The sequence below is a fragment of the Panthera tigris genome, chromosome B4 (assembly GCF_018350195.1).
Source record: "Panthera tigris isolate Pti1 chromosome B4, P.tigris_Pti1_mat1.1, whole genome shotgun sequence".
NCBI lineage: Eukaryota > Metazoa > Chordata > Mammalia > Carnivora > Felidae > Panthera > Panthera tigris.
This window is the reverse complement of record NC_056666.1, coordinates 95,290,751-95,309,997: the sequence shown is the minus strand read 5'-3', so window position 1 is coordinate 95,309,997 and position 19,247 is coordinate 95,290,751. Positions and strand designations below refer to the sequence as shown.

Below are 19,247 nucleotides of genomic sequence, written 5' to 3'. Positions count from 1 at the left end.
AATAAACATTTTAAAAAAGGATACTTTTGGGGGTGATGGATATATTCATTATCTTGACTGTGATGATGGCTTCATGGGTCAAACTTGTCAAATTGCGCACTTTAAATATGTGTACTTTACTTTATGTCAACAAAGCTAATTACTTTCTTTTAAAGTAGTAGACACAGTTCTGCTCCCTGGCCTTTTTTTTAATTGTTAATGTCTTTAAAAAATGTTTTTTAATGAATTAATTTTAAAATTTACATCCAAGTTAGTTAGCATATAGTGCAATAATGATTTCAGGAATGGATACCAGTGATTCATCCCCTATGTATAACACCCAGTGCTCATCCCAACAAGTGTCTTCCTTAATGCTCCTTGCCCATTTAGCCCATCCCCCACCCCCAACCCCTCCAGCAACCTTCAGTTTGTTCTCTGTATTTAAGAGTCTCTTATGTTTCACCCCCCTCCTTGTTTTTATATTATTTTTGCTTCCCTTCCCTTATACATCTGTTTTGTATCTTAAATTCCCCATGAGTGAAGTCATATATTTGTCTTTCTCTACTTTTGCTTAGCATAATATACTCTAGTTCCATCCATGTAGTTGCAAATGACAAGATTACATTCTTTTTGATTGCCAAGTAATACTCCATTGTATATACATACCATATATTTTTCTTTTTAATATGAAATTTATTGTCAAATTGTTTTCCATACAACACCCAGTGCTCTCCCCAACAGGTGCCCTCCTCAATGCCCATCACCCACCCTCCCCTTCCTCCCACTCCCCATCAACCCTCAGTTTGTTCTCAGTTTTTAAGAGTCTCTTATGGTTTGTCTCCCTCCCTCTCTAACTTTTTTTTTCCCTTCCCCTTTCCCATAGTCTTGTGTTAAGTTTCTCAGGATCCACATAAGAGTGAAAACATACAGTATCTGTCTTTCTCTGTATGATTTATTTCACTTAGCATAACACCCTCCACCCTCCAGTTCCATCCACACATTATATCTTCTTTATCCATTCATCCGTTGATGGACATTTGGGCTTTTTTTTTTTTTTTCTTCATGTGCCTTATTAATTACTTCCTTTAAATATACAAAGCTCATTCTTTTTTATAGTTACCTAGGATTCTATTATATACATACACTATAATTGATTTTATGATTCCCCTACTGATGTCAGTTTACAAACAATGCATTGAAAACCCTTACAAACTCGTTACTTTCACATACAAGCATGTCTATAGGATATATTCCTAGAAGTAAAACTGCAAGATCAAAAGGAAATACATTTTCAGTTCTGATTGCCATTGCCAAATCAATCAGGCAGTTTTCAGTGCAGGAAACAGACGCCATTCTAGATATTTTAATTAAAAAAATTTTTTTTAACGTTTATTCATTTTTGAGAGACAGAGACAGAGCGTGAGTGGGAGAGGGACAGAGAGAGGGAGATAGAATCCAAAGCAGGCTCCAGGTTCCAAGCTGTCAGCACAGAGCCTGAAGTGGGGCTCAAACCCATGAACTGTGAGATCATGACCTGAACTGAAGTCGGATGCTTAACTGACTGAGCCACTCAGGCATCCCATCATTCTAGATATTTTAAACATGAAGGCACTTGTTATAGGCACCTTGGTACTTAAAAGGTCATTGGAAGGGCTGAAAGATCAGGGTTTAGAAATCTAAGTGGAGCCTCCCAGAATGAATCCCACTGTGATACAGAACTGATTCACTGGAGGCTACTACCTCTGGAGTCATTGTGGAGCCATGCTGGAAGCCAGAGGCTATCACCACCTGTTCTCACTCCTGGGAAACTGGAGAAAGAAGATATACCACAATCCAGGGATTAAAATGTTATTTTAAGAAGCTGCTGCCACTGGGGCACCTGGGTAGCTCAGTCGATTAAACGTCTGACTTCAGCTCAGGTCATGATCTCATGATTTGTGGGTTCGAGCTGCGTGTTGGGCTCTGTGCTGACAACACAAAGCCTGTTCAGGATCCTCTGTCTCCTCCTCTCTCTGCCCCTCCCCCCGCTTGCACACACTCTCTCTCAAAAATAAATAAACATTTAAAACAAAACAAAAAAGGGGCGCCTGGGTGGCTCAGTCGGTTAGGCAACTGACTTCGGCTCAGGTCATGATTTTGCGGTTTGTGGGTTTGAGCCCCGCATCAGGCTCTGTGCTGACAGCTCAGAGCCTGGAGCCTGCTTCGGATTCTATGTTCCTCTCTGTTCCTCCCCTGCTTGTTCTCTGTCTCTCTCTGTCAAAAATGGATAAACGTTAAAAATATTAAAAAAAAAAAAAAAAAAAAAAAGAACAGAAGTTGTTCCTGCCACCATCACTACTTCTCCAAATCCAGAAAGTTGGAGAATAGACCTTTGATCACTGCTGCATGATCTGCATTTCCCATGCATGGGAACATTTCCCATATTCTTACAACATGCAAGAACCTCAAAAGATTGCCTCTACCTCATTTCTCTTTTCAAGTCATGTGGAGAACACATAATTGGGAAAATCTAATTAGCTTCCAGAACACTAGCAGCACAAAAAAAAGTCCGGGAAATTAATTTTTTCCCAACCTTTCTGACTAGGAAATAAAATTGGTGGTCGAAAGAGTAAATCTACAATACATAAGCACACCATTTTTAGTGCTTGTTGTAATTTACACCTCAACCAGCGCAAATACTTGTTCCCCAATTCTTATGAATAATATCTAGGATGTAGCACAGTGTTTTTATAAAATTTAAAAAAAAATCTCCTTGATCAAATAGGTTAAAAACTAGTATAACAGTATAGTTTTATTTTGTACTTCTCTTAACAGTGAAGTTGAACTTTTATTTTCAGTCTATGTCATTTGTATCATTTTCTGTGGAAACTCTGTTTATAGTTTTGGATCTTTTTCCTTTTGGACTGTTGAATTTTATCTTACTGAATTTTAGGAATTCTTTATATATTAAAATATGCATGATATGATTTGCAATTTTTTCAAATATGTAATTTCTTTTTGCTTATGGTAGTTTTTGTGATGAAGAATTTATTTTATATAGTGAGATATGTATATATATCACTACATTATTATAAATTTGTAGTGCATACCATTTTTATTGCTTCTGGATTTTACATCAAATTTAGAAAACACTTCACCACACTAAAATCTTTTAAGATTCTCCTATGATTTCTTCAAGTATTTTAAGCTTTTCAGTTTTCACATTTAAAACTGGATTTTATTTTGGTTGAGGTATGAATCCAACTTTTATTTTTTCCTGCAAATAGCTACTCAGGTGTCCTAACACCTTTTAATGAATAAGCCATATTTCCTTCACTGAATTGAAATGTCATCTTTAGCTTGTGCTAACTTCCCATATCTGGGTCTATTTTAGACCTATTTGATTCTAATGATCTGTCTAGTTATATGCCAGTACCAAACTTTTAATTACTGGAGTTTCTATTTTTAATATTTTGTAAGACTTGTCTGTCCTCACTGCTTCTCAGAGCTTTTCGGGCTAGTCTTTTTTTCATAGGAACTTTGGAATCAGTTGTCTAATTTTAGAAAATCCTGGTATTTTTGAGATTGCATTACATTATAGATTAACTTAAAAAGAACTGGCATGTATATGTTGGTAAGTCTTCCTATCCAAGAATATGATATGCCTCCCCATGTTTTTGTGCTTTCTTTCCAGGAGAAACATAGCTTTCTTTTTGTGGTCTTGCATACTGTTTATTACTAGGGATTTTCTTCTTTGTTCTTACTTTAAAAGGAGCTTTTTCTTCCATTATATCTTATAATTGGCTGTTGTTTATATAAATGAAAGCTTTTAATTTCTGTGACCAATTTTATACCCAGTGACTTTATTAGTTTTAAGATACTTTCAGTTGATTCTTAAGTTTTGCACTATCTTCTACAGATACTAATTTTACCTCCTCCATATTTAATGTCTCTAAATTCTCTCACATCTATTAGATAATTCTCCCCTAGGATTTTAAGTTCCTTGAAGGCATGAATTATAGTAGTACATTTTATATATCTATCTGAGCATCAGTAAAATGCTCTACATAAAATGTTAGGAAAACAGAAATACCGAGCGCCTGCTAAATTCTGAATCTGCTTATTTATTCACACCTCTTTTGTCAGGTCCTACTTTTAAATGAACCCAAAACTGAAATCCTTTGAAGTGTCACATATATATTTTGCAACAAAGTAGGCCTTTTAGCTACAATTTTTTTCTTGAATTTACATATGAAATTGCAGGCAAAACCTAAAATTTTTAGTCTCAGATTTGCTTAAACATTCTTGGTGAAATTCATACATTGTCTATAGCAGGTTTCCTAAAGCAATGTATGATTTCATTTAAAAATTACATATTTTAGGCAAAATGTGAGGTGGGAGGAGAGAATAGCAATTAGAGCTTAAATCAAACAGATCCAAACCAAACATATTTACATGCATGACAGAAGACTGAATTCTATACACTATACAAGAAAATCAGTCTTCTTACTTCACGTACAATCTTACGTTAGAATATTTCCAAACTATACCAGTTGCCTACATAGCAAGGATAAATCAGTCATGTGTGCATCTTAAAGATACTACGTCAGTAGCTCCACTTGATAAAGCAAGTATTTCTTCCCCAGGCCTGTGCCACTACTATTGGCCTTAAAATCTTTGAAGGGGAGGAACCACCCATGCCACTTCTTCAGCTAAAACATTTTCAGGCTTTAAAATATTAATAGGGGATTCCGTTGTGGTGGTGGGGGTGAAGGGGAGCTTATATTGTATAGCTTTTAGACAAGATGAATAATTTTTCACCCAGGAAACAGTAAAAGGTCCTCAAAGTATCATCAAGTCCTTGCTATGTCATTTTTCCTTCACAGGACTTATATTTTGAAGAATTGTCACTAGATCATTACAATCATTCTTTTGTGAATTAGTGCAGATGAATTAATACAGATGAGTATGTTACTTCTTGCTAACTCATGAAATAGTTATTTAAAAACTGATGATTTCACTCTATTTTCTCCCAAAAAGAGCCAAGAAGGGAACCGATAATTTAACTTTTAATATCCTTAAAAGGCATTGGAAAGATTATCAGAAAATCCAGGTATTTGTTAAGCTATCTTTATGGCCTAGGTCTTCAATTTCAGATAGGAAAAAAGGGACCCATACTCCTCATTTGAAAAGTGCATTTAGAAATACACAACTTGGGGTGCCTGGGTGGCTCAGTCTGTTGAGTGTCAGACTCTTGATTTTGGTTCAGGTCATGATCTCACGGTTTGTGGGTTTGAGCTCCACATTAGGCTCTGCACTAACAGCATGAAGCCTGCTTCAGATGCTTTCTCTCCCTCTCTCTCTGCTCCTTCTCCTACTCTCAAATAAATAAATAAATACATAAATACATAAACATTAAAAAAAAAAGAAATACACAACTTAGGGGCTCGTGGCTGGCTCAATTGGTAGAGCATGTGACTCTTGATCTTGGGTTTATGAATTCAAGCCCCACAGAGAGCCTACAAAAAAAAAAAAAAAAAAAAAAAAAAGAAAGCAAGAAGGAAAGAAAGAAAGAAAGAAAGAAAGAAAGAAAGAAAGACACAAATTATACTGTGATACACTCTCCAAATTGGCCTACTATGACTTAGGAATGGATTGTGTCCTGGATTATTATCTGGCGACAAGATATCATCTGTTAAAAGCAAAGAAAACAATACAATTGCTTTTTAAAATTCACTTTTTCCCTAGCTTTAATAAAAAGCAGCCGTCTAAATAAGCAAAAAGCATTTGTTACTTCACTGCTATTACAAAATTTGGAAAAGCAATTTGGGCTTAAGGATCACTTAATTGTCCCCTTGAAGCTAGAAAATAAGTTATTCTATTTTAATTTGGCTTGAAAATGTATTATTTGCAAGACTCAAAATCATTCTGTCCAGATTTACCTTAAATTCACTATCAGCTTCAGCTACTGTCATTCTAATTACCTCACCCCAAAAGTTTGACATGTACATATCTGATCACACCCAGAATGTGAACACGTGTGCTCAGCTGACCTCATATCTACAGATAAACTACCTACCTCCTAGACAATAGGCAAAGTCATCTTTCCCCATCTCTAAGCTCTAACTCTAAAGGAAGGCTGGTTCCTCTGCTGTGTGCACTGGGAACAGAGCAGGTACTCAATAAATGAGTGAAAGTGATAGAATAGTCATGATGAGCAGAATGTGTTTTAATTTTTTTTATAAGACCATCCAGAAACAATTAACAAAATCATGTAAACTGCTGCTTAATTTCCCCCTTGAATTATTTTCATTATAAGTCAAATATGAATAAATTTGTTGTTCTGGGGCGATACACTTAACTTTGTGTCAAGGCACTCACATGCTAAGCTAGAGCCTAACAGTGACAGAAATACCTGGAAAGTAATTGTGGGGGGTAACTGTAATGCTCAAGTAAGATAATATGCTAAGAGAACAAGGCCAGCTCAGACTTACACAGGTATTACCACACTCCTCTTTCCCAACCCTATTTCCACAAGATATAGAAACCAGTGACTCGACTTTCCCAGAATGCTAGTTATTCTTCAAGCTTAATTTATGATAAACATAAAACATATTAAGAATCTAGTTAACTTCTAGTTCAAGAACTGTCGCCACTGATTTAACGTCCTTTAAAGAAATATGATTCTGGTTTGTTCTCGGTAAATAGGTCAGTTGGATTGAGGTTGGAATTTGATAGAGGTTGATTTCAGAAAACTGACAATTCATAAAGGCCAAATGTAAATAAAAACATATATGAGAGATACAGACACATACCAACTGTTAACAATTGTTACCTTTTGAGAGGAATGGGGAGGGGCGCCTCGGTGACTCAGTAGGTTAAGCTCTTGACTCTTGATTTTGGTTCTGGTCATGATCTCAAGATTCGTGAGATGGAGCCCCGCGTTGGGCTCTGCTTTAACAGCACAGTCTCTCTCGCAAAATAAATAAATAAACTCTAAAAAAAAAAAAAAAAGGAATAGGGATGGGGGATGTTGGGGGAAGGGAAATCTGAAAAGGCACTGTTCTTGTTTTTATTAAAGACAGACCAAACATAAGTTTTAATTTTTGGTGCCATGAAGTCTTGTTATGTAACTGTTCCGAGTTGTGTAGAGACTTGTTTTATCTTGCTCTGTACTCTTTCCCTGTCGGCTATACCTTCCCTCTTTTTCGTTCCCTCCCTCAAATAAAAACCTATTCTGAATAAAGACTGCTAAATTTTTGAATTGTATATATTGTCAACAGTAGACCAAAAGTAATGTACTTCAAATGAATTATAAGCAGATGCCTTTTTCCCCCGACTGTTCATTTATTTTTGAGAGACACAGAGACAGAGCATGAGTTGGGGAGGGGCAGAGAGAGAAAGACAGAATCCGAAGCAGGCTCCAGAGTCTGAGCTGTCAGCACAGAGTCCGACACGGGGCTCAAACCCACAAACTGTGAAGATCATGACCTGCGCCAAAGTCAGACACTTAATCGACGGAACCATCCACGTGCCCCAGCAAATGCCTTTCTAATATCCCAATTCACATGCTTAAGGAAGACCCTGATTCTGTCTAAGCGCTGGCTTGCATCTACATTCTAGGAGTCTAGTGAAATCTACCTAAGTGACAAGATTCCTTTTGGGAAGGTTTCATGGAAAGTCAGAAGTTATCCTGAAAGGCAAACATCCCAAAGAGATGTGACAGAAAATAAAATGAAAGTATGCATATACTGACTTAACAGTTCCTAAACATGTTGGTGAGAGAAAAAAGCAAGTTGCAAAACATATGCGTAGTAAGACAGAATTTATATAAAAATTTAGAACCCACAAAACTATGTATTTCTATAGGTAAATATATATGTATATAAATGCACAGCAAAAAGGTAATTGAAGAGAGTATATACTACAAAGCAATGTTTTCCATTTGGGAGAGGGTGCCTGAGGGGCACTTTCACAATATTTATTCTTTTTTTCCTAGAATATATTCTCAGATAATTAAAAAAAAATGAGCTTTTACATTTCTAGGAAGTACTACATGTGATGGTTTCCTTAAAAGAGCTTGCTACCAACGATACAGTTTAGCAAATACCACTGTTGTCTGTATTTCAACATTACCGTACTTTATCTCTGCTGTCCCTCACCTTTCTCTCATTACTCTACACAAGCTCGAACTTAAGGAAGTCGTATTAGCTTTTTCTTGAGTATTTGATAATGAAGAGATGATACAGTTGTCTGGAAGTATCAAAATCAAGGTGAGAACTGACACACTGGGAATAAAGATAGACAGGCTCATCTTTTGGCTTTAATGTAAAGCACTTAGAAATACGTGCAGGCCTCTGAAGAGGACAAGATGCTTAAAGAATAAGATTCTTACTGGGTGTGCCATGTAACATCAACTTGCCATGTTAATTTATCTACTGAAAATTTGTGGTAGAAAGGCTAATATTTAAAAGCACGCTCAGCTTCTCAGAAGAGATGATATATAAATCAGAGAGCACACGCAGTGCTAAAAGTCTATCAAATTAAAGTGGTATTTGTTTAGAAGAGAAGCATTGTTGCTTGAAAGTGGAAACTCTTAAAAGAGTATTTTTACATTTTTTCATTACATATGATTAATATAATAATACTTGCACTTAGGAAAATTTGCTCAGAATTCTGAGTGATTTGTTTTCTTTGAAAAGGGAAAAGACATCGAAGCCAGACATATATGTAACATAAATTTTGGTCCAAATACATTATTGTTTTTGTTGACTGAAAATTATAGAACAGCAAAATACTAGAATTAACGCCTATTACAAAATCAAGTGAATGTATATATTTAATGAATCCCAGCTTTTAGTTATTAAAACCTAGCTAATACATTTTGAAATCTAGAAAAGAATAAAGATCTACTTAGTCCCTGTACTTTAGACATTATTGTAAGGCTCCTGCTGGTTGCAACGATCTACACCCTTTTCTAGAAGATCTCAACAGCTTTACTAGCCACAAAATATGTATTCCCTCTTTGCCAGACTGCATCTATGAAGAAAACTATATGGCAAACGGAGGTCAAAAGATGAATTTCAAAAGTTAAAGGCACAGATCAACATCTCACTTCTGGAGAGAATATAAGTGGTAATTATAAGGGTAAATTCTATTATTTGGAGATAACATCAATGATCTAGATTCCTGGTAGCATTTACAATACAGAAAATTGCAAATCATATTAAATAGTATGCCAATTCATTTTGTGTATGTTCTAAATATTTGGTACAATGCATAACTTGCCTTATTTAGAAATGATAATGTATTTCAAAACAATTATAAAAATGTCAGGTTGTAGAGTTTCATATCTACCTGACTTCTAGTCTACTCCTTACTAACCTCCTGTCATATATCCCAAATTTTATCTTTTCTTGCTGAAAACCTAAATCATTCTTCTTACTCTAATGCCAAATAAAATGTAATCATTAATAACATATAGCTAATATTAAAAACAAACAAACAAAAAAAGGACTTCAATTTAGCTATAACAGCCATAGCTTTAGGGTGTTTTCAGGTGATTTCCCCAGAACAAAACAAATTCAAACACTCATATTTCATACAATCACATGATGCTTTTTTTTTGAGATTGCTGTTTACCCCCAAATTGTTGCAATATACATTTTTAAAAACAATGATCTTCCTCTATAATCACAAAGCAAAACGAGATGCAGAATACTCATCATCATTACAGAAACGATTGTATACTTTTAACATAATATTCAGGTATTTTTAATGACTATCTTATACCAATTTTAAATTATATATACTAAATGTATACACTTACTAGTTGAAAAATATATTGGTTCTACCTACCTACTACTTTTAATATACAATACAACAACTCATGTCTTCTTCCTAATAGTACAATTCATAAGGACAGGAACACAAAAGATATGTTAAAGAAGTGAAGAAAGTATCAGAGAAATTTCCTCAGCCTTAGTTTCTCATCTCTTTATCGCTCCTTTATGCACATACTACAATTGGCTGGTCCTCTTTCATTCCTCCTTCATCCCACCTAAAGAACTCTCAGACTTTAGAGCAAGGACAGGTATTCCCTATTATTTATTGTTGCTATTGAATTAGCTTAAATTACAAGGTGAAAAACAGAATGAAATGCTTAAGGTTAAGAATGATACACAAAAACTAAGGGAGAGAAAAGAAAAAAATATATGGAGAGTGGTTGTACCCCATCAATAATTATCTGGCAACTTTGGAGCAGAGGTTCTTATCTGGACTTAATATCATTAATATAGGGTCAAAAATTGAGAGTACAACTCTTCAATTATCAGGCTTTATGATTTTACTTTTTGAAATCAAGCTCAATTTCATCTCTCATTAGTTTAAAAAACAGTTCACTCTGAACAAGAGCTTCTTTCCCATCTGCACGTATGATAGTAGAAATGGCAAGGCTTTCTTAACTACCTGTGGAAGAACCAGAAGAGCAAAACAATTTTTCCTGCATTTATACTCATGATTCCTCTGGTCTCCCATGATGCCCTGCATAAACACAAACTTCATAGGAAACTGAGAGACTATACAATCAACAAAACAAAACAAAACAAAATAAAACAAATGTTAGCTTATCTCTCTGACTCTTCCCATACCATCCTCCCCAAACACACACAACAGAGAGAACAGTCTGTTGAGTTTGGGAAGGAGAGTAACCAAAGAAGATAAAGTGAGGGCTCACAGAACCCTTAATACTAAGTTAAAATTTTAACAGCATAGCATAAAGGTGTCAATCCATTCAACTTTAAACCCATTTGGGAAACCTTAAGCTCTTAACTTAAAAATATGGTAGTACTTCTTTAGTAACTATAACCTCTTTACATCCTCTTAATTGCTCATGCCAACGACTTTATTGCGTACTACTGCTTCTTGTAAGAAGTAAATCCAGGAACCATTCCATTTTATCTTAGACATAACATTTACTAGTTTTCCAAGCATGACAGAAATGGAAAAATATATATATTAGAACAAGAACAATGTATGTTAATTTCCACAATTTGTGATCCTTCTGTGAGCACTGTCTGATTCTATTAAAATTAACAAATTTAAGTTCAGTCCTATGCTTAGGAAAAAAAAAAACCTAATGAGACTAATTTACAAAGTATACAAGAATATAATTTTATAATAAATCTTTCCAGTGTTTGCTATAACCGCATTACATGAAATGTTTCCCTTCACAGAAACTCAGGACAGCTCTTATAAAATGGAACAAACTTTTCTGTGTTCATCTCTGGCAAGCAATGAACAAATACAATTTGCTCACAAAGGATTTAAAAGTGCTGCCCCAGGAGCAAGAACTACCCATTAACATGCTGTATGAATGAGTCTTGGTGAGTAGCAACTGTCTGGTACCTCTTCCTCTCTTCTGACACCAGTGAACCCATCTCATATAAAGCCTAAGAGAAAACTAAAGCCATTGCAGAAGTGAAATTCAGCATGCTCCACTCAAATACTTCTAAGGTAACCACTCTAAAACAAAATCAGCAGAATTCATCTCTTTTATCCAAAAAAATCCCCCCCAAACAAAAATAAAAACAAAAAAAGCCCCCCCAAACCCCAACAAACCAAAAGGCAAATGCTGTTGTTCAATCATCAGAAAGACTTACAGAGGCAAAAATATGACAACAGCAATAATTCAAGTAAAGTATATGTGAAAATTGAAACACGCCACTTTCAAGTTAAGACAAAAGTGAAGGGGAGCTATGATCTTTATGTCAGAGTCAAAAAGCTTAGGCATTATCACCAAATGTTAATTCACTTTACAGTCATCAATGAGACTACTGTATGTAGTTTTGCACCTTGCGCTTGTAAAAGCAGATAAAATATTTAATATGTAATTTTACAATGTTATTTTACCAGCTCAGCATACAGGTTGTATATAGATTATATCAAAGTAGTAGACAGTTAAGGGGCCTGTGCAAACCCTGCAAAAATAGTACTTCAGGTATCTGCTAATTTAAAAAAAAAACAAAAAAAAAAACAAAAACAGTTTGCTGTTTAGAAGTGATACAATTCAAACTACCACAAAATACAAAGGGCTGCAAAAATGTATACCATTCCAACAACATATATAAGTTATTAAATAAAGATTTGATTTAAAAGAATATAAATGAAGCCTTTAAGTAGGTCTTTTCTACATGCATATTATTCCTTATTAAAGAAAAAAATATGTAAAAAGGCCATTGGTAATTGCTTTGTTAACATTTGTAGAAAAATGCCAATTCTCTGGTCACAAACTCCACTAAGTTTAGCACTTAAGGTCTCTGCAGTGTTATAAACGTAATTTAAAATACTGTTAATTCTATAATTCCATTGGTAAAATAATGTGACTTGGAATATGGCAGTCTTCATGTTGAGGGCAATGATCCACAGTTTGTTTGTTTAATCTCTTAAGTGTGATCAGTTATCCAGAAGAACAGCACCCTCCGCCACCGCTCTGGGCTTGAGGTTCATCATCAATAATCTGTACACCCCGCCTTGTGGCTCCTGGTTGACTGGAGCCATTGCCTTTTGCTCTCTCATCCACTTGTGCTGTTTCTATCATCCCTAAGAGAAGGAGAAAACAGAAATTTAAGACCACAATCTATGAATTTTCTCTCTCTATAATTTCAGTATGCCACCACAATAGCCATTTCTGACTTCCAACCAACAGGAAAACTAAATATAATGAACATTTTGTCAGCTCACTGAATAGCTTTTCCTGCAAGTTTAAAAAACTTAATAGCAACTGCATTTGTCCAGTTGCATAATGGCCACAGTGACATCAAGAGAGAGAAAAAAGTTTTTACTTTGAACAAATGTCTGTATACAAGTAATACCCTCAAGATTTTCTAATATACTTGGCGATATGTCAAAGTTTGTATTATTCTGGGGTGCCTGGGTGACTCAATCAGTTTAGCACCTGCTTCAGCTCAGGTCATGATTTCATCATGGTTCATGAGTTTGAGCCCCGCATCGGGCTCTATGCTGACAATGCAGAGCCTGCTTGGGATTCTCTCTCTCTCCCTCTCTCTCTGCCCCTCCCTCATCACACCCTCTCTATCTCAAAGAAAAAAAAAAAAACTAAAAGAAAAAATTAATTAAAAAAAATAGTTCATATTATTCTAAGTACAACTGATATTTAGGGAACAAGATTTACTCGTCAACAAATAATGTAATACTTTTATGCAAATAATATTTGAAAGAATAAAAGAGTTTAAGATGAGGGAGGAAGAACAGAGCTGGAACACTCATACTATCTAACTTAAAGATATAGTACATAGTTACCCCAATGGAGAGTGAGATATTGGTGAAAGGAGAGCTCTAAAGATCATGGAGCAGAGTCTGGAAATAGACCCCCACATATATACTCACTTGATTTTTTTTTTTTTTTTAGTAAAAAAAATTTTTTTTAACATTTATTCATTTTTGAGAGACCGAGAGAGACAGAGCACAAGAGGGGTGGTGGGGCAGAGAGAGAGGCAGACACAGAATCCAAAGCAGGCTCCAGGCTCTGAGCTGTCAGCACAGAGCCTGATGTGAGTGAGGCTCAAAGTCATGAACCATTAGATCATGACCTGAGCCAAAGTCAGAAACTTAACTGACTGAGCCACCCAGGCGCCCCTGGTCACTTGATTTTTGATGTACGTGCCAAGATTATTCAATGAAGAAAGAATAATCTTTTCAAGAAACAGTATTAGAACTGAACATTTACATATAAAAAATAAACCTTGATCTATCTGTACCTCTGACCATATTCAAAAATTAAAAAATGAATTATGAACCTAGATGTAAAACATAAGGTGTGCACAGTTATCCAGAAATATCTAGAAAAAAAACATAGGAGGAAATCTCTGTAGGAAAAAAATCTTTGTGATTCTGATTTGGGCAAAGATTTCTCATATAAGACACAAAAACCACAAATCATAAAGAAAAAATGACAAATAAGACCTTATTAAAATTTAGAACTTCTGCTCTGAAGACACAGTTAAAAAATGAAAATATAAGGCACAGATTAGAAGTAAATATTCACAAAATACGTAGCGGGAAAAACGAAGAAAGAAAAGAGGGAGTCCTTAGAACAATGGTTTCCAAATTTAGTTGTACAGGAAAATCCAATGAGATGAAATTAGAAAACATTACAAATTCTAACTTCTACTTATTTTTCTTCAACCTTTCAAAATCTCTATTTTTTGTTTTACAAAAATGTGTAAAATATATTAGTATTTCTGTATGTTCAATAGTTTTTAAACAAGCATATCAGAAATACTCAAATTTTTTTTCTAGGAAGATATATGAGATTTATAACACTTCTAAGCTATAGAGCTAGAACCGTGGTACTCACAGTATGGTCTGAGGACCAGCATCATCGCCACACGGGTGCCTGTTACAAATGAAAAGCTCAGGCCCACACCAAACCGACTCTATCAAATATGTATTTTAACAAGATCCCCAAGCGATTGATATGTATACACAAGCAGCAAGAATACAAATAAACTCTCAAATTTCAGTGTGCATCACAATCATATGGAAAAATTGTTAAAACATAGATTTTAGGTACCACCTCCAGAGATTTTGAGTCAGTTGGTTTAGTAGGGCAGAAGAATCTTCATTTCTAAAAAATCTCAAGTGATACTGATGCTGTTGGTCAGGAGACCTCATTAGAGAATTAAAGCTCTACAAGAATTATGAATGACCTTCAGTTTTTTGTAAAACTGAAATTTACTCCAAAGTTTGTGTTTATATCCATTTTTCTAGAGACAAAAACCATAGTTTCATCAAATTCTCAAGAGTGTGTGGTCCATAAATTAAGGAATATAATTTGACAAAATCATTTCAATCCAATATTCCACAGACTAGGGTTTTCCTAACTATGGTATACATTCTATTGGTGATAAACATTTTCCCTTCTCTCTTTTAAAAAACTTTTTAATCTGAAAAACTTCGAACATATATAAAAAGAGAAAAAACAGCATAATGAAAATCCTTATGTCCATCATACAATTTCATCTATATTCAGCAAGCATCCCTAACACTATCTTTTTTTTTTTTTTAACATTTTTTTTTTTGAGAGACAGAATGAGACAGAGCACGAGCTGGGAGGGCCAGAGAGAGGGAGACCCAGAATCTGAAGCAGGCTTCAGGCTCTGAGCTTGTCAGCACAGAGCCCGACGCAGGGCTTGAATTTACAGCAGTTAAGATCATGACCTGAGCCGAAATCGAATGCTTAACTGACTGAGCCACCCAGGTGGCCCCCTACCACTATCTTGAATCAAATTCTAGACACATAATTTTATTTATAAATTATTTTAATAAGGTCTCTAAAAAATAAGAACTCTTTTTTAAAAAGAACTTTTTTAGGGGTGCCTGGGTGGCTTAGTCGGTTGAGTGTCCGACTTCAGCTCAGGTCATGACCTCACAGCTCGTGAGTTCGAGCCCCGCGTCGGGCTCTGTTCTGACAGCTCAGAGCCTGGAGCCTGCTTCGGATTCTGTGTCTCCCTCTCTCTCTGCCCCTTACCCACTGGCATTCTGTCTCTGTCTCTCTCAAAAATAAATAAACATTAAAAAAATTTTTTTAAGTTAATATTCTTTAAAAAATAAATAAAATAAATAAAAAGAACTTTTTAAAAAAGCAGAATCACAATAACTATAATCACAACTTAAAATTTTTATAATTTTAAAAATAAAGAATAATTCAATTTACATACTAAAAACAAACAAAACACTTCACCCATTTCTCCCCCCCACCCCAAACCCCTGCCTCTCTGTTTTCTGTATCTATGAGATTGATTTTGTTATTTACTTTTAGATTCTACATACAGGAGAGATCATGTTATTTATCTTTCTCTGACTTATTTCACTAGGATAATGCCCTCAAAGTCCATCCATGTTGTCACAAATGACAAGATGTTCATTCTTTTTTATGGCTAAATAACATTCCACTCTCTCTATATATATACAGCACGTTTTCTTTATTCATTCACCCATTGATGGAAACTTAAGTTGTTTCCATATCTTGGCTATTGTAAATAATGCTGCAACGAATAAGGTTTATCTTCCAATGTTAATGTTTGTTTTCTTTCACTTACTATCCAGGAGTAGAACTGCTGAATCATGTCATAGTTCTATTTGTAATTTTTTTAAGAATTCCATACTGTTTTCCCTAGTGGCTGGACACATTTACATTCCACCAATAGTGCACAAGCGTTCTCTTTTCTTCACATCCTCGCTAACACTTGTTTCTAGCCATTCATTCTAATAGGTATGAAGTATTATCTCATCTCATAAGTTTTGGTTTGTATTTCCCTGATAATTAATGATACAGAACATCTCTTCATGTACCTATTGACCAACTCTGTGTCTTCTTTGGAAAAATGTTTATTCAGACCTTTGACCAATTTTTTAATTGGATTCTCTGTAAGGTTTTCTTTTTAATCTATTGAGTTGCAGGAGTTCTTTATATATTTTGGACATTAGCCCCTTATGAGACATGATTTGCAAACACTTGCTCCCATTTGGTAGGTTGCCTTTTTATTTTGCTGATGGTTTTCTTTGCTGGACAGAAGCCTTTTAGTTTGATGTAGTCTAATGTCTCTTTTTGCTCTTGTTGCATTTGCTCTTGCTGTCAGATTAAAAAAAATCATTGCTAAGACCTATGTCAAGGAGCTTACTGCCTATGTTTTCTTCTAGGAGTTTCAGGTCTTAGGCTTAACTCTTAAATTCATTTAAATTAATTTTTGTCTATGGTGTAGAATAGTGGTCCAGGTTCATTCATTTATATGGGACTGTCCAATTTCCCCAACACCATTTATTGAAGAGACAGTCCTTTCCTAGCTATATATTCTTGGCTCCTTTGTCGTAAGCTAATTGACCATATATGAATGAGTTTATTTCTGGGCTCTGCATTATGTCCCATTGATCTGTGTGTGTTTTTATGTCACTGTTTTACTATAGCTGTTTTACTATAGCTCTGTAATATAGTTGAAAATCAGGGAGTGTGATCCTCTAGCTTTGTTCCTCATCTCAAGATTTCTTTGGCTATTCAGGGTCCTTTATGGTTCTATACAAATTTTAGGGTTGGGTATTCTCCTTCTACGAAAAATGCCATTGTAATTTTTTTAAATGTTTATTTATTTTTGAAAGGGTGCAAGTGGGGGGAGGGGCAGAGAGAGAAGGGGAGAGAGGATCTGAAGTGGGCTCTGTGCTGACAGCAGAGAGCCTAACGCAGGGCTTAAACTCACAAGCTGGGAGATCATGACCTGAGCTGAAGTCGACTGAGCTATCTAGGTGCCCCACCATTGTAATTTTGATAAGGACTGCACTGAATCTGCTTTGACTAGTATGGCATTTAATAATATTAATTCTTCTAGCCTATGAGCATGGAATATCTTTCCATTTATTTGTCTTCAATTTCTTTCTTTAATGTTTTATAGTTTTCAACATATAAGTCTTTCACCTCATTTTCATGAAATTCATTCCTATGCATTTTATCATTCTTTTAATGTTCATTTTTGAGAGAGAGAGACAGAGATAGAACACAAGTTGGGGAGAGGCAGAGAGAGAGGGACACACAGAATACAAAATAGGCTCCAGGCTCTGAGCTGTCAGCACAGAGCCCGATGCAGGGCTCAAACTCAGAAACTGTGAGATCACCTGAGCTGAGGTCAGACACTTAACTGACTGAGCCACCCAGGCGCCTGTATTTTATCATTTCTGATGTAACTGCAAATGGGATTGTTTTCTTAATTTCTCTTTCTGATAGTGCATTATTAGTGTCTAGAAACACAACTGATTTTTGCTTATTGATTTCTTATATCCTACAATGAACTATATTTGCTTATTAGTTCTAACAGTTTTTTGATGGGAGTCTTTAAGGGTTTTCTATATATAATATCATCTGCAAATACTGACAGTTTTACTTCTTCCTTTCTAACCATATGCCTTTTGTTTCTTTTTCTTTGCCTAACTGCTCTGACTAGGACTTACAATACTATGTTGAATAAAAGTGGCAAAAGTGAGCATCCCTTGTCTTGTTCCTGATCTTAAAGGAAATGCTTTCAGTTTTTCTCCATTGAGTATGATGCTAGTTGTGGGTTTGCTGCATATGGCCTTTATTATGTTAAGGTACATTCCCTCTATACCCACTTGGTTAAGAAGTTTTTTTGTTTTTTATCATAAATGGATGCTGAATTTTGTCAAATACTTCTCCTGCATCTACTGAAATGATCATATGATTTTATCCTTCATTTTGTTAACATGGTGTAGCACAATGACTAAGTTATGGATGTTGAACCATCCTTGCATCCCTGGAATAAATCCCATTTGATCATGGTGTTATGATCTTTCCAGTGTATTGCTGAATTCAGTTTACTAATATTTTGTTGAGGGTTTTTGCATTTATGTTCATCAAGGATACTGGCCTGTAATTTTCTTTTCTTGTGGTGTCCCTGTCTGGCTTTGGTGTCAGGGTAATGCTTGCTTTGCAAAATGAGTTTGGAGTTTCCTTCTTTTCTACTTTTTGGAAGAATTTGAGAAGGACTGGTATTCTTTGAATGTTTAGTAGAACATTCTTTGAATGTTTAGTAGCATTCACCAGTGAAGCCATCTGGTCCTGGATTTCTGTTTGTTGGGAGGTTTTTGATTACTGATTCAATCTCCTTACTAGTAATCAGTCTGTTCAGAATTTATATTTCATCATGATTCATTATTGGTAGGTTATATATTTCTAGGAATTTGTTGATGTCTTCTAGGTTGTCCAATTTATTGGCATATAATTGTTCACAGTAGTGTCTCGTGATCCTTTGTATTTCTGTGGTATCAGTTGTAAAGCGTCTGCTTTCACATCTTCCTCCCTCCCTCTCCTTCCTTCCTTCCTTCCTTCCTTCCTCCCCTCCTCCCTCACTGCCTCCTTTCCTCCCCTTCCTTCCTTCTTCCCTCCCTCCCCTTCCTCCCTCCCTCCCCTCCTTCCTTAAACAAGGGGTTCGACATCCAATCCGTCTGGGAAATGCTGGTTCTTCTCCTTTAATGTCTATTTATTTGGAGAGAGAAAGTGTGACTGGAGCAGGGGCAGAGAGAGAGGAGAGAGAGGAGAGAGAGACAAAGAATCCCAAGCAGTCTCCGTGCTGTCAGCACAGAGCCCTACATGGGTCTCAAACTCACGAACTGTGTATCATGATCTGAACTAAAATCAAGAGCTGGACACTTAATCAACTGAGCCACCCAGGCACCCATCCACTTTCATTTTTATTTATTTGAGT

At 35.5% G+C, this 19,247-nt stretch overlaps 2 protein-coding genes across 3 annotated transcripts in view; both read right to left on the bottom strand.

The window, feature by feature from the left end:
- The window catches only part of TBC1D15 (TBC1 domain family member 15), a 100,904-nt gene extending 94,069 nt beyond the window's left edge, over nucleotides 1–6,835 (bottom strand). For both annotated transcript variants that reach the window (XM_042992758.1, XM_042992762.1), the window contains exon 1: nucleotides 6,794–6,835. The gene's annotated coding sequence lies outside the window, so the exon portion shown is untranslated. The remainder of the gene's footprint in view (nucleotides 1–6,793) is intronic.
- Nucleotides 6,836–10,464: 3,629 nt separating this feature from the next.
- The window catches only part of RAB21 (RAB21, member RAS oncogene family), a 41,054-nt gene continuing 32,271 nt past the window's right edge, over nucleotides 10,465–19,247 (bottom strand). Inside the window, exon 7 of the mRNA XM_015537565.2 lies at nucleotides 10,465–12,558. Within this exon, the coding sequence (XP_015393051.2) occupies nucleotides 12,416–12,558 (143 nt within the window). The 3' untranslated portion in view covers nucleotides 10,465–12,415. The remainder of the gene's footprint in view (nucleotides 12,559–19,247) is intronic.